Below are 23,044 nucleotides of genomic sequence, written 5' to 3'. Positions count from 1 at the left end.
TTAATGGGGTGACAGATCTGCCTTGATTGTTGTGGTCCCTCAAATATATGTGTGTGTTAAAAACCGTACCATTGGAGGCACCCGGGTGGCTCAGTTGGTGAAGCAAGTGACTCTTGATTTCCGCTCAGGTCGGGATCTCAGGGTTCGTGGGATTGAGCCCCATGTTGGGCTCTGAGCTGACAACATGGAGCCTGCTTGGGATTCTCTCTCTCTCTCTGTCTCTCTCTCTCTCTCCCTCTCCTTCTCTCTCTGCTCCTCCCCTGCTTGGTCTCTCTCTCTCTCTCTCTCTCTCTCTCAAAATAAACATATAAACAATGTAGCACTATACACATATACAAAAAGGCAATTTTACCATTAAGTTTTCAAAAGTAAAATAAAAAAAACAGAGGACTTGATTATGCTTGTTGAGAACATCAAAAATATATTCTAATGATAGTGGGGTATCAGGGACTCCTTTGAGGAAAATCTTAATTGTGCTGTTTTTATCTATTTATTTTGGAGAGAGAGGCAGACAGAGCATGAGCAGGGGAGGGGCAGAGAGAAAGAGAGAGAGAGAGAGAGAGAGAGAGAGAGAGAGGGAAACAGAATCCGGAGCAGCTCCAGGCTGAGCTGCGAGTGCAGAACCTGATGTGGGGCTTGAACCCGCGAGCCGTGAGATCATGACCTGAGCCGAAGTCGCGTGCTTAACCGACTGAGCCACCCAGGCGCCCCTTAATTGTGCTGTTTTTAAAGAAAAGGCCCGTTGACGTGGTTACTGGGTTGACAAAGAAGTGAAGTAATGTACCTTTTATTCAGTGGGTAATATCTTAGGCTCTATGCAGAATATAGGGGAATATTCAAGGTTATGTGTCCCCCAGCAGCTGTAACGTGTCCTCTGGTGCCGATGTAGCATTTCTGTTCTTCTTTACGGTGATCGGTTTCCTTCGTTCATGTGTATATATGGTGTGTGACAGTTACGGTGGCCGTGGGAACCGTAAGTTTAAGTTGTGTGACTTTTCTGTGAGTAAAACCAGCCATAATGTTGAATTAATGTCATTCTTCACATTTAATTTCCATGTTGTTGTAAGTGGAAGGCTTATCACATATTTGGATAAAAGCTGTCAGTTTTGATGGTGTGGAAGCCACGGTGGGGATGTGGACTAATTAATACAACGAGGCCAAGTTGGGAGAGCGCGTCTGGGGTGTCCTCTGAGGGTTGACGTTTTCGAGCGCTGGCCGTCCTCCTTTGTATTTGACAGTAGAAGATTCTGGACCACCACAGTCTTTGGCGAATGACCACGTACTTTAAATGGAAATCCTGATCCCAGCGCTGGGGGCTTTGTGGAATTGCCTTTGCACAGGATTGGTTAAGTGGAACATCGATTCTTTTCCTAAAACTGGAGACATTGGTGGGTCTTCAGGCCACAGAGCATCAGACGGCACGTGGTGCCTTGTGGGCTCTGGACGTGGCAGCGTGGCTGGGCTCTCTTGGTTTCATAAATCAGGTAGAAGAGGGGTTCTTATGGGGTGCCTGGGTGGCTCAGTTGGTTAAGCATCCGACTTGGGCTCAGGTCATGATCTCGTGGTCCGTGGGTTCGAGCCCCGCGTCGGGCTCTGGGCTGACAGCTCAGAGCCTGGAGCCTGCTTCCGATTCTGTGTCTCCCTCTCTCTCTGCTCCTCCCCCACTCTCTCTCACTCTCTCTCTCTCTCTCTCTCTCTCTCTCCATCTCTCTCTCAAAAATAAAATAAACATTAAAAAAATTTTTTAGAAGAGGGGTTGTTAAGCTTCCGGGAGATATTGTGTGTGTTGTAAAAGGGCAAACCTTTTGAGACTGGGGGAGTTGAGTAAGGTTCTGATTGTCCTCATAAAGTGGTCATCAGATAGTCCTGTCCAACCATCCTGGGTGTCTTTCCTACAGAACAAAATAGGAGTGTGAAGAGCCGGGGGGGGGGCGGCGGGAGATGACTAGTAGAGGCTGTCCCCTCTTTTCTGGTCTGCTAACAGCTCTCCTGCACTGAGGGTTAGGGCTCTCTTCCTGGCTGGGCAGCAGTGGTATGTCCAGGGCCAAGGTCACTCTGGTGACCACAGGGCTGGGAGCCTTCACGAAAGGTCAAAGTGCCTGAAGTCACCCTTGGTCCTGGTGAATTAATCTGAAGTAAATGAATTCTATTTGCAGTCTTAGGGATGCTAGGCCTGGGACTGGTGGAGAAGGAGGCTGGTGTGAGAATCATGGGTGCAGAAGTCCCAGGGCCTCTGTCCTTCCTGGGAAAGGACTTGTCAGGCTTCAGGCCACCTTGTGATCAGGGCCGATGGCTGCCTGGTTGCAGCATTTTGTGATGGCTCTGCATGCAGAGGGGGTGGACCAGAGAACCCCTGCTTGTTCACGGCCCCTCACCCTCCCGCCGTGCCTCTTAGGGGCTGAAGAGCTGCCCTCGTGCTGGGGAACCCAGGACCTCTTGCTGCCTGAAGCTCTCTCTGAGAGAGACAGAGACGAAGAATGTGTGTGTGGGGTGTGTGTGTGTGTGTGTGTGTGTGTGTGTGTCTGTGTGTGTTTGCGTGTCACTGCCTTGGAAGGCAGCCTACCGTCCTGTGTCAGGTTCCTGTGTCAGGACCTCTCTGATGGATGCGATGGACGGGAAAGACCAAAGACCATGGTGCCCCTGGTCCCCGCGTCTCCCCTCAGTGGTTCAAGGTCATTGAAGCAGCCTCCACAGGTCTGCTGTCTGCCTCAGTTTGCCTATGACTTCAGAGTTACCCAGCCTTGTTTGGAGGGAGAGACCCCGTGTTTCTCACACAGGAAATCAGCCCTGGATAATGTGCCCGACAGACAGAAACATATCCAAAAATGCTAGAAGATCATTAGCTCATTTCCCTTCCACTCTGCCTTTGCATACAGACAGCCATCCTTACATCCAGCCCCAGAAACCTTCAAGGAGTCCCCAGATTCTTCTGGAACCTGTGTTGTACGTATAAAACCTGCGTAATGGACAGGTCTACTGTATCCTACACTGACTACTGACTGTTGACTGTTACCCATTTCGTTGCTCTGTGGGATCCTTTCCTGGGTATTTTTTTTTTTTTTTTTTTTTTTGAGAGGGAGCGAGAGAAAGAAAATGGGAGGGGTAGAGAGAAAGAGGGAGAGAGAACCCCAAGCAGGTTCTGCACAGTGTAGATCCTGACGCGGGGCTCAATCCCACCGACGAAGAGATCAAGACCAGAGCCAAAACTAAGAGTCAGAAGTGTAACCCACCGAACCACCCAGGCGCCCCTCCTGGGCATCTTAAATTAGAAAACATAGGCACCTCTCATTCTGAGGTCATTTGCTCAGAATTTGCATTTCTTACCCCTGGGTTGGTGACGGTACAGTCTCACGAAGGTACGGCTTGAGGAAGGTCTTCCGGATCACATTTTGAAACGTCTCCTCCTGCGTGACAAGCCCGGGTCACCGGTACATGATCCGTCCATTTCTCTCCGGTGGGCAGGGGGGCCAGGCAGGCCCGGGGAGGGCGCTGGTGGGGTGACTCTCCTGCTCGCATTTTGTTCACTGGAAGAAAGCAGCTTGCACGCCAAGCCCTGGACGGACTAGGGACGATGGAGCCTCCCGGTGGTGGAGGAGAATCAGCCTTATCCACACTGATGCTCCGATCGTGACCACGACGGCCGAGGCTGCAGGCAGGTGGATTCCACCGAATCAAACTTTTGTTGCCAGGACTTGCCACACACGTGCAAAAGCAGCCTGCGTACCCGAAACTGAGCGCGCAGATGGCGCATTCGAGGGGATATCCCTGTAGGTTAATGTCATTTTGCTTTCCTGAAGCAGGTTGTTTCTTTCTCTTTTCTTTACAGAAGCTGTGCGGCAGTGGTGATCTGAATGCTTCTCTGACATCCCAGCAGTTTGAAGAACGATCTGTGAGTGACAATGCCTTAAAAGCAAACGCTAGAGCAAATACTGTAGATATTTCTTACCAAACGTCTGTATTTCTTTGCCTCTTTTATTTTTCAAGAACGCTGAACCATTGCAAAGACCGGCCTGGCGAATTCTAGCTGGAAGAGATTAATTCCGAGTCTATTGATTTGTCAGACGGGGACGGATTTTTCTAAAAATACAGAGCAGCTCTCCAGTTGAGTGGGAGAGTAAAGGAGACAAAGCCATTCTGAAGTGCTTTGAAACCTAGACGGGGGAGTTTTCAAAAGAAGGCCGTCAAGGGAGACCTAGCCACAGAATCGATTAATTGAATGTCAAAAAAGTGAACGATAAATTACTTTATCTGTCTCTTGTCTCTGGAAAGACAACAATTGGGACTAGTGCAAAACTCTGGTTCGAAACTTTAGTTGGATTCATTTGATGAATATCCGAAAAGAGACTTGCATTCAACATGGTGGCCTGTGGGAGTCGATGCCTTCCTGGGGAGGGGAGTGAGCTAAGGTGAGGGGAGGAAGACTGAAGGTCAAGTGTAGGAGACACCACGGGGGGGGGGCAGGGAATGGAGGAAAAATATGCCGAGGGGAGAGCATGCAAAGGCATCATATGTGGACACAGGAGGGACAGGTGCCTTATGCACCTGTGGGCCGCGGAGGCCGGCAGCTGAGCGGTCCTGAACGTGAACTGCAACGTTTTTACTTCACGTGGAGGAGGTGCAGGGGAGTGGAAGGGCTTGGGAGGAAGGGGGAGAAAATGAGGAAGCCACTTTACCTCAGAAGCGTTCACATGTCTGTCGGGGCCAGCCCCACAGCTGCATTTCTGCCTGCCACTTCCTCCCTCGTGTTCCTCCGCGAGTTCTAGAAGAAAGAATCCTGCAGGGGCACCGGGCTGGCCCAGTGGGTTGAGAGTCCGACCCCTGACTTCAGCCCAGGTCATGATCTCGCGGTTCGTGAGTTCGAGCCCCGCATCGGGCTCCGAGCTGGCAGTGCTGGAGCCTGCTTGGGACTCTCTCTCTCTGACCCTTTCTCTGCCCCTCCCCTGCTTGCTCTCTCTCAAAATAAAGAAACTGAAAAAAAATTAAAAAAGAAAGAAAGAATCCTACAGGAAATCGCTGAGTTGAAGGGTATTTCAGATACCGATATACTTCCAAGGGCATAATACCCCTTGTGTGATTTGGGGGGCAGGGGGAGTTAAATATTGCAAGGATCCCATCGTGAATTTGGATACAATCCCACTGGAGATAATTATAGAGGATATGTTAGTAAGACCTAGTAACCCGGTCATCAAGGCGGGTGGGGTGGCAGATGAGGCTTGAAGGTGGCGACCCCCTGCCCCCCGCCTTTTTTTTTTTTTTTTTGCTCTCAAGTTAACAGGTGTTCCTGAAATTCTCTTCCTCGGTCCCCAGACACCAGACTTACCTTCCTTCTCCATCTGTGCAGATGTTTGGGGAAGCCGGTGATGGCGTGAGTAACCTGCCCAGTCCTTTTGCCTACCTCCTCACCATACACCTGAAGGAAGGCCGCAACCTGGTCATCCGAGATCGCTGCGGTAAGCCTGGCTCTTCTGGGTGCCTTGTAGCCCGCGCACCTGTTTCTCCACTCTTGTTTCTATGCTGTTAGTGCACCTTTCTCGTCTCGCGCAACAGAGCGGAGCTCAGACCTATACCCCGAAGGTATCGAGCATTTGCAGCAAAGTTATTTGAAGACTCTGAATCTTCCTTTCCTTTAGTGTGGTTAAATGAACAACGAGAATGGCAACAGTAAGAACAGTAATCATCACAATAATGATATGAGTAATAATTCCATGAAATAAGGCCACGAGAATAGCATTATCCTGGCGGCTAGCAGCTGCTCAAGAAAACGCTTCCTCGATTCCACTTTAATTACACATAAGAAAAGACGTGAGCGTACGTAAAAAGTACATAATTTCTTATGTATATGTGAACGTGAGCATGTGTGTGAATATGTGTATATGTGAATAGACGTGAGAATGATACGTAAGCAAAAGATGTCCGTGCGAGGTCCCCAAATGTACACAGAGCCGAAGATGCCCTTTGAACCCCATCCCCTTCCTGCACTGAAATCCCACGGGGCTTCGCTCCCTCAGGAGAACATTTGTTATCTGCGTGTCATTTGATTCGTTCACTTTTCCCCCTGTTTCTGTGCCTTTAAAACACACTCATGTACATACGTGTGTTTTTTAAAAGTTTATTTGAGAGAGAGAGCACGCACAAGCAGGGAAGGAACAGAGAGAGAGAGAGAGAGAGAGAGAGAGAGAATCCCAAGCAAGTGCCACACTGTCTGTGCACAGCCCATTGCAGGGCTCGAACTCACGAACTGTGAGATCACAACCCGGGCCAAAATCAAGAATCGGACGCTCAACCAACTGAGCCACCCAGGCGCCCCCACACGTGTATGTTTTTAATTAACATGATACTGTAATGTCCCTATTAGCCCACAATAAGCTCTTTTTTTGCTTCATGATACGTATTCAAGAGCGACGATGGTTTTCCATGCAAGTATATCTCCATTCTTTTAAATGCTATGCAACATTCCGTAGTATGATGTGTGATTTATTCAGTTCCTCTACTGACAGTTGCTGCTTTTTTTTTCAACTTTCTCGGCAGTGTAAATGATACTGTAATGAGCACCCTGTGTTTGTTTTTGGCACAAATAAGAATACATCTTTCAAAAAGTAGCATGTGCTTAAGTGTAGACAGTGGGGTCAGACTGCCCGGGCTCAAAGCCTTCCCTTCTCCATTTGTTGTTTGATTCAAGAAATGTCCCTTGGCCCCTCTGTGAGTTCGTTCCTTCATCTATACAATGAGGGTAATAATAGTAACCTTTATTGTAGGCTGTTAAAAGCATGGAAGGTAATAACTTACATAAAGTGCTTAAAACTACATCTGGCTTCTAGCACTTCATGGAAGTTAACTGTTGGGGCGCCTGGGTGGCTCAGTTGGTTAAGCGACTAACTCTTGATTTGGGTTCAGGTCATGATCTCACCGTTCGTGGGATTGAGCCCCATGTTGGGCTTTGTGCTGACAGTGCAGAGCCTGCTTGGGATTCTCTCTCCTGGTCCCTTCCCTTGCTAGCTTGCTCATTCTCCCTCCCTCTCTCTCTCTCTCTCTCTCTCTGTCCGAAAAAAAAAAAAAAAAAAAAAAAAAAAAAAAAAAGATAACTGTTGTTAGCAACCGGGACAGAACCTAGAAATATAAGTCAGGATCCAGGGGATACGTGTTGTTAAAAATTTAAGAAACCCTGGCAAATTGTCCTCCAGAAGGCAGAAAGCATGCCCTCTCTTACAGTATGTTACTATTGTTGAATATCTACTTTTATCACTGTTCCTTTTGGGCAATCTCATAGATTGGGTGTGGACTCTCCTTATTTTAATTTGTACTTTGTCGGGGCGCCTGGGTGGCTTAGTCGGTTGAGCGTCCAACTTCGGCTCAGGTCATGATATCGCAGCTTGCGAGTTCAAGCCCCACGTCGGGCTCTGTGCTGACAGCTTGGAGCCTGGAGCCTGTTTCAGGTTCTGTGTCTCCCTCTCTCTCTCTGCCCCTAATCCACTCGCATTCTGTCTCTGTCTCTCTCAAAAATAAATAAACTTTAAAAAAAGTTAATTTGTACTTTGTGGATTGTCATGGTAATGAACGTGGGTTTCGTCCAGTTTTCATTTGAGTTTCTTCTTCTCTCTGTTTGTAATTCTTTGTAACTTTCAGCATTAATGGTTGTTTATTACAGGTTGCAAGTATTTTTCTCTCAGTCTGTTATGTCTTATTTCTATGGCCACTTTTATCCTTTAGAGTCTTGCATTTCCTTACAGGCAAATATATTTGTGTTTTCTTTATAGTTTATTTATTTTTTTACTTATTTATTTAATTTATTTATTTAAAATGTTTATTTATTTTTGAGAGTGAGAGAGCACGAGTGAGTGGGGGCGGGGCAGAGAGAGAGAGAGAGAGAGAGAGAGAGAGAGAGAGACAGAGACAGAGAATCCCAAATAGGCTCCACACTGTCGGCACTGAGCCCCACACAGGGCTCGAACTCATGGAGGAACCATGAGATCCCGACCTGAGCCGAAATCAAGACTCAGATGCTTTATCGACTAAGCCACCCAGGCTCCCCTCTAGTTTTTTGTGTTTGTTTTTTTTTAATTTTATTCTGTTTAGGAAGAAGGGATTTTTTTTTTTTTTATTCTAAGGAATTGAGTGTCTTTCTTCCTGTTGCTTCGTTTCTACTCTGTTCTGGAATGTGAAAAGGACAAAGTACCTCCTAGACCCTTCTTTCAGTGCTCTAAGTCCGTTAGCTTGTCTTTCTCATTCTTCCCATGGTTTTTTTTTTCCTTTCAGGGAGAATTCCTCAACTTGGCCTTCCAGCTTACTCATTTTCTTGTCACTTGTGGCCATTGTGCAGTCAGGTCATGGATTGAGTTGCCATTTAATTTTATATCAGCCTGTGATTATTTCACAAGTGAGATGATACCATCGTATTTCTGAGAATACGAAGTCTCCACTTAAAATCTCGTGCTTCATCCCTTGGATGTCAGTATCGTGTGTTCGCCACTCACGTTTCTGTGTGTCCCTCTGTCCTTGCCCCGCCATCTGCGGGTGCTGTTTTTGTTTACGGTGTCCTCCCTTCCCTGATAGCGAGCAGGGCTAGGATATGCGAATGGACAGGCTGAATCAGTAGTTCAGGCAGCTCCTTCCTGTTCCCCCCCAGTTATCCCCAGTTCCCAGTTATCACCTCTCACCCAAAGCCTTCCTTTCTGGCTTACTGTTCACGCTCCCTGTTCCAGCTTGCAGTCCAAGTCTGTTGCTGGTCACTGGTTGGCCCCAAGGGGAGAGGACGGTGCTGGCCCAGCTGTTACAGGCTATGCTAGTCGGTTGGCATAGAAACCGACGGTTTCTCAGGCCACCAGCTGCCTCCCCTACCTGCTGCCTGCAAGTTAAGAGCATCCCTGGTTTACCCACCACACACCCTTACATGCTCCCACCCAGCCCTGCTTCTGAAACCTTTTTGCTATAACTTTCTTCTGCTCACGTTTTGGATTGCGGACTCTTTGCCGATCTGATCTCACCTGACTTCCATCTTTCAGGATCCATGAAATAGGTTCACTTAAAAAAATTTTTTTTTAAAGTTTATGTATTTCGAGGAAGAGACAGCATGAGTGGAGGGGGCGCTGAGAGAGAGGGAGCGAGACGGTCCCATGAAGGCTCCGGGCTGCCAGCACAGAGCCAGATGCGGGGCTTGAACTCACGAACCGCGAGATCATGACCTGAGCTGAAGTCAGACGCTTAACCGACTGAGTCACCCGGGCGGCCCTGCTCACTTTTTTTAAAAACAAAATTGCTATCCCTGCCTGTCTGTATCTTTGTACTTCCTCAGATATAGGACTTCAAAATGGTGGGGGGAAAATCTCATTTTTTACTTGTTGGTAAAATGTGTTTTCTATGAAAATCATAATTTCTCATCTATCGATCGTGTGACTTCTTATGTTCTGTCGTTGGGCACTACAGTCGTAAACATATGCCTTTTAATAGATGCATCCCTTATGTTATTTTTAATGATTTGAGCGGGTAGCATTTCATACCTGAAATAACCCCTAGGGAATAATCATAAACCGGTGTAGAGTTAACTCCCACGAAAACACCAACTCTTGCTTTGAATTGGCACGGTGTCCCATGGGGGGCTTCTGTCAAATGAGGATCATTATCGAGCTTGTCTTATGACAGCTTCTCTGGAGCTGGAGAAGAATGTTCCATGGAGAGCATATTTAACTTGACTAGGAAGAGGGTGTTCCAAACCTTTAAACACCACGTTTTGTTTTAAATTCTTGGAATTCCTCTAAGAGTTTGTCACTTTGGGGAGGGAGTGCAGGCCCTGGAGTACCCCCGCACACCAGCTGTCCCCTTTCCAGTTTACCCGTGTTCTCTGGATCTTTCTCCCAGAGTGAGTTCTCTGGCCCTACCACCATTGACGTATCATAATGATAGATTCCAAGCAGCAGGTTCCTAGTAGGGGGTCAGTAACCTCAGTGGATGATGGAGAAGACGTCGCACCTGGTAGAAAAAAACCAAAATAATGCGGTGTGGGTGCGCTTGCTCAATGTCTCGGCCGTTTGGGGACAAAAGAGAGACCATAGCCTGTGCTATAATCCCGGCCGTTGTCATCTCTGTCTGAATAGTTTCATCAGAGTTAAAACGTCTTATGACTTTGGCTTTATCTTGTGTAAACCTAACATGATCCAAATATAAATACCTACTAAGGCGTCTAGGTCATAAACCGTGTTGTTCCAGAACCTGTATCTTTTGTAACCAGCAGTGACTGTTCTTGTCCGTCTTCTTGTATTTATTGGGCAAGTTAATCATTATTGACAAAATATCCCTCTCCCAGCCGATTCTTTTTCCATGATTTGAGGTGCGCTGTGCCTCCTACACTGTGACTCTATTGATTTTCTGCTTGATTTTCATAAGCATCATATTAGCGATCGGGAAAATGTCCCAGAGCCTTCTCAAGGTGGGGCCGCATTTGAGTGAGCCCGGTTGGTCTAGACAGGGATCGGAACTATTAGGATGCTTGCTCCCGCTCCTGCCTCCTTTGCCTGAGACTCGTTGTTTATCAGTACAACATTCCTTTCTTTTTTATTTGTTTAAATGTTTATTTAGTTTTGAGGGAGAGACAGAACATGAGCAGGGGAGAGGCAGAGAGACAGAGGGAGACACAGAATCCAAAGCAGGCTCCAGGCTCGGGGCTGTCCGCATAGAGCCTGACGTGGGGCTCGAGCCCTTGAACTGCGAGATCATGACCTGAGCCGAAGTGGTCGGACGCTCAACCGACTGAGCCGCCCGAGCGCCCTACGACGTTATTTTCTATGGGACCCAACCCGGCCTCAGGATTTTGTCCACCACAGTCCTTCGCACCAGTAATTTTCAAACTGGAATGGGCATCAGGGCAGGCTGGAGGGCTGATGAAAACACATGTTGCCCACCCCCAGAGGCTCTGATTCAGCAGGTCCTGCGTGGGGCCCGCGGATTTGCATTTCTAGCAAGTTCCCAGGTGATGCTGATGTAGGTGGTCCGGAAGCACACTTGGGAACCATTGTTCTGGGCAGCCTCTGTCCACCAGTGTGCATGGACAACGTGAGAAGAAACACTTGCTTCTCCTGATAGTAGGTAGAGCTTCGGTTCTCTACTAGGCACAACATTGTCTTTCCCTGGGGATTTCCCTCATTACGTATTTGCTCTCCAGCATTAGTCTCCAGCTTCCTTTTTTTTTTTTAAGTGTTTAATTTTTTTTAATTGATTTTCACTTATGACGGAGAGGCCTTTGGCGTGTTGTTGAAATGTATTATGCCCTCGGCTCTGAAGGGGGACGCCTCTGGGATATGGAAGTCAGTCGCACGGTTTCGTTTCTGAATGTTTAGGGAGGAAAACCGTTTTGATGAATCATTCTCTGAGGAAAGAGTTTGGTATTTCTTTAGATTGTTGCATAAGCAGTGCTTACGCTTATGGAACTTTCTGTCTAGAACGTGGGGTGGGAACTTTTTCTGTCCGGGGCCACAAAGTAAATATTTTAGGATTTATGGGTCATAAGGGCTCGGGGACAGCTACTCATCTCTGCTGGTGTAGTGCCCAAAGAGCCATTACCTTTAGATCCGTTTTAATGATTCACTTCCTTTTTGGTCATATCACTGCATAACTGAAGAGAGAGGGAGAAGTAACTGAAAAAAATGTGACTTTTCGGTGCCAATGATACATTGCACGAAACTGAGAGAAGTTATCCAGAGTACCGGATCACATCTGGTTTATTATTTAATTTTTTTCTAAAGTGAAAAATGTTAGTGGTTTTCCAAACAGCCAAGGAGAAAGAATTCTTGGTTAGGGTTAGTATCTAACGATAACATGTAAACAAATGGTCATGACTGTGTTCTAATAAAACTTTATTTACAAAAACAAGCGGTGGCCTGGGTTTGAACCATGGGCCAACGTTTGCCAACCTCTGTCTAGAATATCGTGATCTGCTTTTTGAGTTTTACTCTAAGAAACTGCTTTCTGGTGTGGCAAAGTAAAAACTTTGTTTATTTATGAGCATATCAGTAATATGACCTTGAATAATGAAAAAAAAAATTCTGGAGATATTAGGTGGCAAAAAGTCGTTTTTTTTTTCCTTATATTTTAATGGGAAGTAAAGTGAAAAGTCACGGTATCCCCCTCAGGAAAAGGCATCTCTGACATGCTTCGAGAAGTGGCGCGAAAAGGCTCTTCCAAGGTTCGTGCCGGAGGATTGGAAGCTTTCGGTCACTTGACCCATCCAGAAACAAACTGGGGGGAAGCGTCTCAGAAACGAGAGAACCCGTCTCAGTTTTGGTGCCGTCAGCCAGGCCTGGACAGTGGACTTCCTTCGTGAAAGAGTGCTGTGGACCTTTTATGTAAATCTCTTTCTTCTCCGCCTCAGACACAGTGCTGATTTGTTATGCAGACTATCAAGGTGGAATTGGGAGATTTTCTGGGGCCTGGGGGGAGGCTTGTGAAACCCTAAAGCTGGCCAACTGTTCTTTGGGCAGAATTAGGAGGGAGCTCTGGCTTCAGCATGCTGGCTAGGTTTAGCAATGGTGTGGAGAGCCTAGTGTTATATAGTTGTTACCCAGAGCATCACAGGGTCTTTAAAAAAATTTTTTTTGTGTGTTTATTCATTTTTGAAAGACAGGGAGAGACAGAGCACAAGCAGGGGTGGGACAGAGAGAGAGGCGGAACACAGAATCCGAAGCAGGCTCCGGGCTCCAAGCTGTCAGCCCAGAGCCCGACGCGGGGCTCGAACTCACGAACCGCGAGAGCATGACCTGAACCGAAGTCGGACGCTCAGCCGACTGAGCCACCCAGGCGCCCCCACACGGGGTCTTTAACTGTTAACTTGTCTATCCCTTGTATAGAATACATAGGTGTTTTGTGTGTGTGTGTGTGTGTGTGTGTGTGTGTGTGTGTGCATTGAATAAACCCAGCAGAATCTATGGGTCATTCAAAAGAACTGAAAATAGCGGGTAACCGGTAACTCGCTGTCACGAACAGGTCTGTCCATCCGTGAGTCATCATGGATATAAGAATAACACCTGGGAGGCCGACAGGTTTTCATGAGGTTGTGCTAGAAGCGGGGCCACATTTAGAAGATTGCCTTTCACAGATCATTCTCTAGTTGGTTAGGAATTGCCTTCAATTCTCTGACACGCGAGGTCTTTTAGCCTTGCCCATACTCAGTCCGGTATGGGCGAGCTCAGTACTAATTAAGCAGCCCCATTCTTTCTGCTGAACAACCTGCCGTGCTGTAGGTGGTCTTTCTAAAAATGAGCCTTACTTGAACGCTGGTAGTGTCTAGCCATTGCCTTGAGTTCATCTTCTTGAGCAATCTACAGGAGGGAAGACCCAGCATCCCCCCACCTCCCTGCTCTATCCCAGTAATTGCCTGTTGCCTGTGGGTAGACCTTTGTCTCTGTCTACACCCCGCCTCCTGCCCTCCTATCTTACTATTTTTTTTTCCTCCGTGTTTCTACTTCCCTTTTCCACATCCTCACTTCTTCCTTTTACGCCTTTATACCTCCATTTCCTTCCCATTTTTTTTTTTTTCTCTCAGGGAGGCTCTACATGCAGTGATGTTTTGGACCAAACGAGACACATACCTGTTTTGGGTTCTTGATCTGAGTCTGGTAACTCCTGGGGGTCTTTATAGATTGGTCAAACAGAAGGAACATGATATGACCAATCAAATTTAAGTCCTTTTAACTTTGTAATGAGGTTGACACATAGAGAGAGTTGAACCTTGGACTCGGTTTCTCTTGGAAGGAAATGTGGTCAAGAAATATTTTGGGGTCTTAAAGCTGGTGGTGTTTATGCCAACGGCCCTTTTCTAGGCCGGGTATGAGCACTGCTCTGTGACATGGGAAGGCCTCTTGTCCTGGGAAGAAGGCTCAGATCAAATCCCATTAAAACGTAGATCGTTAGCCTGGGTGGCTCAGTTAGTTGAAGATCCGACTCTTGATTTTTGGCTCAGGTCATGATCCTACGGTTGTGGGGTCGAGCCCTGAGTCAGGCTCCATGTTGAACCTGCTTGAGATTTATTCTCTCTGTCTCTGTCTCTTGCTCTCTCTCCCCACCCTGCTTATGCTCTTTCTCTAAAACAAAATAAAATAAAAAACAAACAAACAAAAAGCCCCTAGAGCATTAATTCCTGGAAAACAGGAGCCCTTGCCTTGAAGCCCTGTTTGCCCTTGGTGTGAAGGTGGCTCTGGGACTGTCCTGCTGTGCCCTGGAAGAATACTGTGTTGCTGCTGCCCTCTGGTGGCCACTTTTCAGTGTTGCAAAAAGGAAAGAAAAGCCCTTTGAGGGACTTTGTGCGACATTATCAGGGCCAAAAAAAATTATTTGGGCTGGAGGCGGGAGGGTTGAGGATTGATGGTTTTTCTTCCTATTTTTTTAATGTTTATTTGTTTATTTTGAGAGAGAGAGAGAGAGAAAGGAAGGAAGGAAGAAAGAGAGAGAGGGAGAAAAAGAAAGAAAGAAAGAGAAAGAAAGAAAGAAAGAAAGAAAGAAAGAAAGAAAGAAAGAAAGAAAAAGAAAGGAAGGAAGGAAAGAAAGAGAGAAAGAGAATCCCAGGCAGGGCTCCATGCTGCCAGCATAGAGCCTGACGCGGCCTCAAACTCCGGAGCTGAAATCATGACCTGAGCTGAAATCAAGTTGGACTTTAATGGACTGACCCCCACCCCCCACCCCCGGGTGCCTCATGGTTCTTCTCATGTGCGTTTTATGTAAGGAAGATTCATGACCCATTCCTCTAGCAGACCGCTCTCCTTTTCCAGCACAGGTAGATGGCTGACCTTTGTTTTCAGAGCAGCGACAGCTTCAGTTCCACACCCTGGAAGAACATGCTGGATAAGTCATTTTCCAGTTTGGAAAGAATGGCTGAAAGACCCCCCCCCCCCCTAGTGTGAAAAGTTTGCCAGGTAATAGGTGTTTAGCAAATTCCTGTTCTGCCACCAAAATGTTCAAATGTCCAGTATCTCTGATTTCAGACCTCTTTTCCTTTTGCCATTTAATAGGCTAATTTTCATACCTGTTCTTTTAGATTTTTTTTTTTTTTAGTGTTTATTTATTTGCGATTGAGAGACAGAGAGAGAGCAGGGGAGGGACAGGGGATCAGAAGCCGGGCTGTGTGCTGATGGCAGAGACCGCAACATGGGGCTTGAACTCACAAACCATGAGAACCTGACCCGAGCTGAAGTCTGACACCTAACCAACTAAGCGACCCAGGTGCCCCTATAACTGTAAATTTTTTAATGATTGTAATCTCTTTCTTTCCTTCCTTCCTTCCTTCCTTCCTTCCTTCCTTCCTTCCTTCTTTTTCTTTCCTTCTTTCTTTCTAAGTTTATTCATTTTGAGAAAGACAGAGACATTACAAGTGGAGGAGGGGCAGAGGAAGAGAGGGAGAGAGAGGATCCCAAGCAGTCTGTGTGCTGTCATCGAAGAGCCCAACATGGGGCTCGAACCCATGAAGCTGCGAGATCATGACGTGATGGATGATGCGTAGGAGTTGGATGCGTAGCCGACTGAGCCACCCAGTGACCCTTGAATCCTTTCTTTTTAAAGAAGAAATGTATACGGGGCACCTGGGTGGCTCAGTCGGGGAAGCATCCGACCCTTGATTTGGGCTCAGGTCATGATCTCACAGTTGGTGAGATCGAGCCCCACGTCAGGCTCTGTGATGACAGCGTGGAGCCTGCTTGGGATTCTTTCCCCCTCTCTCTGCCCCTCCCCCATTCAGGCACTCCCCCCCCTCCTCAAAATAAATAAATAAAAAGAACAAAAAGAAAAGATACCCTTGTATCAGAGCTAGAGAGAAACCCGCTGTTCTCATTACATCTGTAATTGCGGGACAGATAGGGAGTTTCCAGAACTCTGTTCCTCAGTGCACAACGCTGAGAACTGTTCTCAGCGTTGTGCACTGAGGAACAGCCACGCGGCTTCCGGACAGGTGCATTCTGAGCGGTGTTCTAGGGTATCCATCCCTTCAGCCTTCCCGACAGCTCTGTGGAGCCCGGGCCAGCCCCTCAGCAGTCTCCCCCATTTACGCTGCCATTCCAACAACAGCCATGGTTTTCGTTTGTGCCACGATGCAAAGTTTTGGGGAGCACCGCTGCGTGTGAACCCGGGACCCTGGGTGCAGACCACGTGAGCTTGAACGCGAAGTCGGATACCGTCTAGCAGCAGTTGTGAGGATTCACCTGGTGTGCAATGCTCGAGGGGACGTGTGGTGGTATGGGTGGGGTTGGAGGAAACAGTAGTTAACGATTATTACTGTGTTTCCTGTCTTTTTTGGTCTGGTTTGATTTTTGCAGGTTCCCTCTGGAAAGGGAAGGGCTCGTGGCATTTCTACCCGTCTTACGATGGCTTTTCTTCCCAGTTTCTTGGCAATTTGTTTGACTCTTTGCATATCTCTCGCTCTTCTCTCTTTTTGCCCTAGACTCCTCCCCCTAGCTTCCCTGCCCCCGGGGGGAGCGTGGGGGGAAGAGGGTGGTTTGTGGTGGTGAAGGGTGTTTTCTTTTTTTAATGAAATCCTTTTTATTTTATTTTTTTATTTTTTTTTAACGTTTATTTATTTTTGAGACAGAGAGAGACAGAGCATGAACGGGGGAGGGTCAGAGAGAGGGAGACACAGAATCTGAAACAGGCTCCGGGCTCTGAGTGGTCAGCACAGAGCCCGACGCGGGGCTCGAACTCACGGACCATGAGATCATGACCTGAGCCGAAGTCGGCTGCTTAACCGACTGAGCCACCCAGGCGCCCCGGTGAAGGGTGTTTTCTGAGCCTGGTTCCTACCTCGTGTTTGCACGTCAGCAAAAATGACGGAGAGGCTAGTTTTTAGTGATGGGAATAAGGACTCTATTACGGGTTGATGGTTTAATTTTCCCCATCTTATATTTGACTCAGAAAAATGTGCCTCAACGCTCATAGTGGCCACCCTGGGAAGACACGGCAGTGTGGACAAGCATCATCCTCAGTCACTCTGTCACTTTTACTGAACGTGCCATACTGACGTGATATGTAAAGAATCAATTTTCTTTGTTTCCTTTTTAAAAGTTTTGTTCCTGTTTATTTATTTATTCTGAGAGAGAGAGAGAGAGAGAACACGAGCAGGGGAGGGGCAGAGAGAGAGAGAGAGAGAGAGAGAGAGAGAGAGAGAGGGAGAGTGAGAATCCCAAGCAGGCTTCGCACTGTCGGCACAGAGTCCAGTGTGGGGCTCGAACTCACCAACTGTGAGGTCCTGACCTGAGCCAAAACCAAGAGTCAGACGCTTAACTGACTGAGCCACCCAGGCGCCCCAGAATCGATCTGACTTTTCAAACTACAGCCGGATCTGACTTGAAACGGCTTGATCACTGCTTTTGTTCACCACACATGTGCTTCCCGTATTACAAAAATTCTATTTTGAGAAGAAAAAATGAATCTACCGCATCGTTGTTTGTTTACTCAGTGTTCTGGTTCCGGGTCTCTCAGAATTCTTATTCCCAGCACTAATCCTGCAGCAAACATTCTTGTGCCTAAATCCGGACATACAACTTTCTTCTTGACGTCTTTGCGGATGCTTTGTGTTCCCTGATCTGAGCAGGTCGAGGTTCTCTTTCTAGAATTGCCAGCTCACCCTTGGGAACTATCTCCCTCTACTGCGGACCCAGCAATAACATCACTGGGGTCTGCTTTCCTTTTCTTCCCCGCATGGTGTGCACCTTATCTTTGTCAGTTTGATGGAGAAGAAGTGTTATATTTGTTTCAATTTGTATTAATAAATTTGATTCCTTAGGTGTGTTTGGCTATGAGCTATTTGCTTGTCTTTTGTGCAAAGCCTGTTCTGTATATTATCACTGCTCTTTCTTCTGCTCCCTAGATACGTTCACATAGAGTTTTTTTATTATTATTATTATTATTTTTTTAGTAGTTTTTTTTTTTTTAATTTTTGTTTTTTTGAGACAGAGAGAGACAGAGCATGAACAGGGGAGGGGCAGAGAGACAGGGAGACACAGAATCCGAAGCAGGCTCCAGGCTCTGAGCTGTCAGCACAGAGCCCGATGCGGGGCTCGAACTCACAGACTAAGAGATCATGACCCGAGCTGAAGTCAGACGCTTAACCGACTGAGCCACCCAGGCGCCCCTAGAGTTTTCTAATTTGTTATTTGCCTTCTAGTTTTGTTTATAGAGTTTTGTGGCAGAGATCTTTTCAAGTCTTACAGTCCTATTCTAGAGAATTTCTTGTTTTGTTTTTATAGCAAGGAAGGCCTTTCTCTCTCGAAAGGGAATACGCATCCACCTATATTCATTCTCTTTGCTACTTCGTTTTGCCTTTTTCCTTTATGTCTTTGATCTGTCTCGAGTTTATTTCGATTTCTGGCTCAGAGTAGGAACTTAGATTTACTTCTGGCCAAATGGCTATTGAATTAGTTGGGACGAAATAGCCCTTTCCCTGCTGATCTGATTGCCACTTTCTAATCGTGTGTTAGAAACAGACACGGTGCCTATCAGGGCTGCTTCTTGGATTTCCCTTTGAATCTTGCGGATGTGGTTTTTGTTGTTGTTCGGATGCCAGCACCACCCCAGGTTTACTGTATCCAAAGGTCACCGTCAGTACTTTTTTGCAAGAAATGGGGCTTGCTTCACATCGGAGTACCTCCTCCGAACACCAGATGGCATGAGATCACTGGTATGTTGTGTGGGAGCCACGGAAACACAGCTGGCCGGTGTGGGAGAACGTCCTTCAAGAGCAAACTTGAGACGTTCGGCGGTGCAGCCACCCATCCCAGATCCCAGGTAGCGGGTGGCTTTTCTCCACTTGTTGTGCGTTGATAGCCCGCCAGGCTCCCACAGCCAGTAAGTGGAACTGATTTTTGAAACCTGTTTCTGTTGGTTCCTTTCCCACTTGGATGCGGGTCCTCCTTGGTCAGCCATGTTTGTCCTTACAGCTTTTAATGTGTTCCCACAACGGAGCCCTGTCCTCTGGGGATTTTTGTGGTGTTTTGTTTTGGGAAACTGTGCGTCCTCAGCAGTTGATTAGAAGGTCCTGTGGCTGTCCCGTTTTATAGAGTCAGTTAAGCTCTTCTTTCAGTGGGATCCTGTCCCAATTCGTACGAAGGGCCTCGGAGCGAAACCGGCCTGTTTTCTGCGCCTGCTGCGTGTAACCAACCGCCTTCCATCCAACTGAAGATCGTTGACTTGAACTTAAGGTAGCACATCTTCCATCCGGTTGAATGGGGCTTCTCCATTGCCAGTGGCTTTTACCAGTGGTTCGTTTCTGTACCAAGATAGCACGTGCCCCACTGCATGCTGTGTTTATTTATTTATTTTTTAAAAATTTTGAAGCTTATTTATTGAGAGAGACAGAAAGGAAGAGAGAGAGCACTCCCAGAGAGAGAGGGAGAGAGAGAGAATCCCAAGCAGGCTCTGCCCTGTCCGCACGGAGCCTGACGGGGGCCTGAACCTTGAGATTATGACCTGAGCCGAAATCAACGGTCAGAGGCTTCGTGGACCGAGCCACCCAGCTGCCTCTAAAGGGCTCTTTTTACTTACCCTGTTTCGTTGTGATGTTGGTACGGTGCCCTCTGCCCCGGGGGGTGTGGGTGTTGTAAACAGAGGGCGAAATACAGAGGGCGTATCGGTACGTTTCTGTATGTCCTGTGATTTCCTTGCGACATAATCATGATGGGGTGGTTGGTTCCGTCTTGCCATCCGAACCCCAAAGCTTGACAACGTGCTGAATTTGGGGCAGCGGGCACGGCAGGCAACGTGATGAAGGGGCCACCACCCTGTGATGACAAGTTGCCCCACTCCATAGCAACCCCAACCCACCACACGCTCACGAACGCTGGGAAGGGGGATTTCAAGAGGGCACGCTGTGCGTCGCTTCCCTTTGCCACACGCTGTCTGCAGCCTCCACTGGAACGACTTGAAGGTTGAGTGTGACCTGATTTGGGGGACTGGCCACCCGGAGGCCCACAGGCCAGTTTATACCAACGGTGGCAACCTGGGATGGGGTGCGGGGAGACAAGGGCTGGTCCACACGAGACCTCCCCATGAAGCATGGTGCCTCACGCTTGTCGCAGGAGCTCAGGTCTTCTGCCTTGAGGCTCCCGGACGCCAGGCAGGAGCTGTATCAGCTTGCGTGGCACGGCTTTGGAAGGAAAACCGTGTGACTTCCTCCACTCTGTCTGGGTTGAAGCAGGTGCCCAGACTCAGAGGAATGGGACGGGTTATGCTTTAAAATTGCTCTAGTTATGGGGCACCTGGGTGGCTCCGTCGGTTGAGCGTCCCGACTTCGGCTTAGGTCATGATCTTACAGTCCGTGAGTTCGAGCCCCACATCGGGCTCTGTGCTGACAGCTCAGAGCCTGGAGCCTGCTTCGGATTCTGTGTCTCCCTCTCTCTCTGCCCCTCCCCTGCTCATGCTCTGTCTTCGTGTCTCAAAAATAAATACATATAAAAAAAAAATAAATAAAATTGCTCTGGTTATGAAAGCTTTACACTGAAACGGGTCTGTGGCTTGAGGCTTGGCTCTGGGAACTCACTAACTTCACTCATCCTTTTCTTAAAAAAAATATTAATTTTTTTAACTTTAATTTTATTTTTTGCGAGAGAGAAAGCAAGAGAGAACACTTATGTGCAGGGAAGGAGCAGGAGGGGGGCGCTGAAGATCCGAATCGGGCTCTGTGCTCCCTCACAGCAGAGAGCCCGACGTGGGGCTCAAACTCACGAACTGTGAAATCATGACCTGAGGTGAAGTCGGACGCTTAACGGACTGAACCACCCAGGCACCTCTACCTTTATCCATCCTTAAGATGACAGTATACATAGTCCTATCCCTGACAGTCTTTGGAGGATTAAATGGGAGCACGCCCAGTGTTAATGTCATTACTAAGCTTCAGTCCTTTGTCTCTTCTCCAGGGAGGTTGCTGCCTGTTTCATTAGGTTTAAATTTATGCTCAAATAATAGCCTGGGCTGAGGACACTTTTAGTATTCTTATTAATAGAAGGGACAGTGTTAGGGTATGAATAGCTATGTGTGCTTTGGCAGTGTGGATTTCTGGAACACCCCGAGCTGACCAGACTACAGATCTTGAAGTTTGTACCCTCTGCAGAAACTCGGGGAAGCTACATCCTTTGGCTGTGTGGCTTACTCTTCATTTTTCTCTCTGACCCTCTTTCTAGTCTCTTTACATGGCTGCATCCTGGCCGCTGCCCTCCCTTCTCCTTTTTTTCTGTGTTGTTAGGCCTTTTTCTATCTTTGTCTGGGCCCATCTTTGTTTGATCATTACGGGGACAATCATGCATGATGTTCACACCCCTGTATGCTTTGGATCAAGATCAGGGTCTTTGTACCTGATCAAGAACAGGTGTACAAAAGTCTTCTCTTAATGATCACTTCACCAAAAGTCAATGTGTCCAATAATCTATTCACCAGATGGCCTATTTACTGATTTACTGAATTCCTCAGTATATTGGCAGTGTTTTCCTTTAATCTATAGTGATACGTCTATATGTATAAAGTTATTGGATGAGAACTTTTAAAAGCAGCTGGAAGTCTCTGGGTCATATCAGCCAATTGGTTTATGAAGACAGAATGAAAACAGCATTTTAAGTATTTAATTTGCCTGAGGCCAAACAAAAAAGGAGTGACTGGACATGCCATAGCCTAGGCTTCAGAGTCCAGAAACGGGATGACTGGGAACAGAAAAGGAGAGGATATTAGGGGGAAGACAGACGGGGAGGGAAACCTGGATGGGGTAGGTGGGACGGAAGGAAGTTTAGGATGACAATGGTGCAGGGGAGGAATCCGAAGGTCCCAGGAAGACCTTGCTTCTGACAGCTCTAGAATGTCCCATTGCTTACCCCATACAAGCTTACAAATAGTCAAAATAAGCAAGTTTTGGTCAAATTTTATAAAGAGTCAAAATAAACAAGTTTTCGCGAAACTGGGAATTTCAGATCACGGATCCCACTGTAAGTTGGTCAGTGGAAATTCTTTCACATGCTAGATTTTGGTGAGTTGCACGGAACCATTACACCCACAGGGTCTACCCACGGGCAGGCCTTGACCAAGGTGCCATTGGGGTCATTGCGCACGACAGACTCCTTTAGAGGAAAGGAGTCCATCACATTCAGGAGAAAACTTCAGGAGTTCACAGACAGCAAGGCCTGAAGGTGGTTGGGGCGGAAAACTATTGTTTTGTGGTTGGTAACAGGAGAACAGCTCCTGGAAGCATAGAGCCGCCATTTGCAGCCTGATGGGCTAGGGAGATCCTGGGAACAAGCATGTTCCTTCATTCAATTGTAGTCGATAAAACCTGGCCTGGAATTCAGCTGGACCTGAACCTACTGCTACCTTAAGTAATACAGATTTCGCCCTACATAGGGAAAGTTGTTTCTTCTTTCCCATGTGATGGAGGAAAAGTACCCTCTGAATGTCCATAATGCCCATAATGGTTTCTGAAGGTGGGTCAAGAATGTGGCACTTGGACACTTGATGTAGAAATCTCAGCTTAACTGCCAGGGGGCAGCAGCAGCCGCTCGAAAATCATCACTAGCTGTTTTTCTGGAAATCATTTCTGGCGCTTATTTAGCCAGCCTCAGAGAAAGTCAGAACTTATGGATCCCATATAAAAACAGCTCAGGCTTGGTTATTTTTCTGACAAGAAGAAAAAATTCAAAATATGCATAATATTGAGAAGATTCTAATTTTTTTTCACATTTATTACTGAGAGACAGAGCATGAGCAGGGGAGGGGCAGACACAGAATCTGAAGCAGGGTCCAGGCTCTGAGCTGTCAGCACAGAGCCCGATGTGGGGCTCGAACTCACGGACTGTGAGATCGTGACCTGAGCTGAAGTCGGACGCTCAACTGACTGAGCCACTCAGGTGCCCCTTATTGAGAAGATTCTAAACGTATTTGATAAGGAGATTGAATAGCCCCTTATCACTCTTAAGCCAGAGGATAAGAAAAACATCAAATTGATCCTTTTCCGTGTTTCCAAATACTGTTCATACAGGATGAATTCATCATTTTGTACCTGAGTTTCCCTAAAGACTTGACAAATAAGTGTTGACTTGAATCA

The 23,044-nt window shown here is 47.2% G+C and overlaps 1 protein-coding gene across 9 annotated transcripts in view; it reads left to right on the top strand.

Annotated features, from left to right (window-relative positions):
• MCTP2 (multiple C2 and transmembrane domain containing 2) overlaps positions 1-23,044 on the top strand; it is a 248,416-nt gene that overhangs the window by 64,088 nt on the left and 161,284 nt on the right. For all 9 annotated transcript variants that reach the window (XR_007453911.1, XR_007453912.1, XM_049614044.1 and 6 more), the window contains 2 exons: positions 3,827-3,889; positions 5,342-5,450. Coding sequence is in view for 7 of the 9 variants with exons in the window: in XM_049614044.1 (XP_049470001.1) it covers positions 3,827-3,889; positions 5,342-5,450 (172 nt within the window). In the remaining 2 variants the exon portion in view is untranslated. The remainder of the gene's footprint in view (positions 1-3,826; positions 3,890-5,341; positions 5,451-23,044) is intronic.

Source organism: Panthera uncia (assembly GCF_023721935.1).
Source record: "Panthera uncia isolate 11264 chromosome B3 unlocalized genomic scaffold, Puncia_PCG_1.0 HiC_scaffold_1, whole genome shotgun sequence".
Classification (NCBI taxonomy): domain Eukaryota; kingdom Metazoa; phylum Chordata; class Mammalia; order Carnivora; family Felidae; genus Panthera; species Panthera uncia.
Note: the sequence above shows the minus strand (reverse complement) of the source record. Positions and strands in the feature narration are given on the sequence as shown.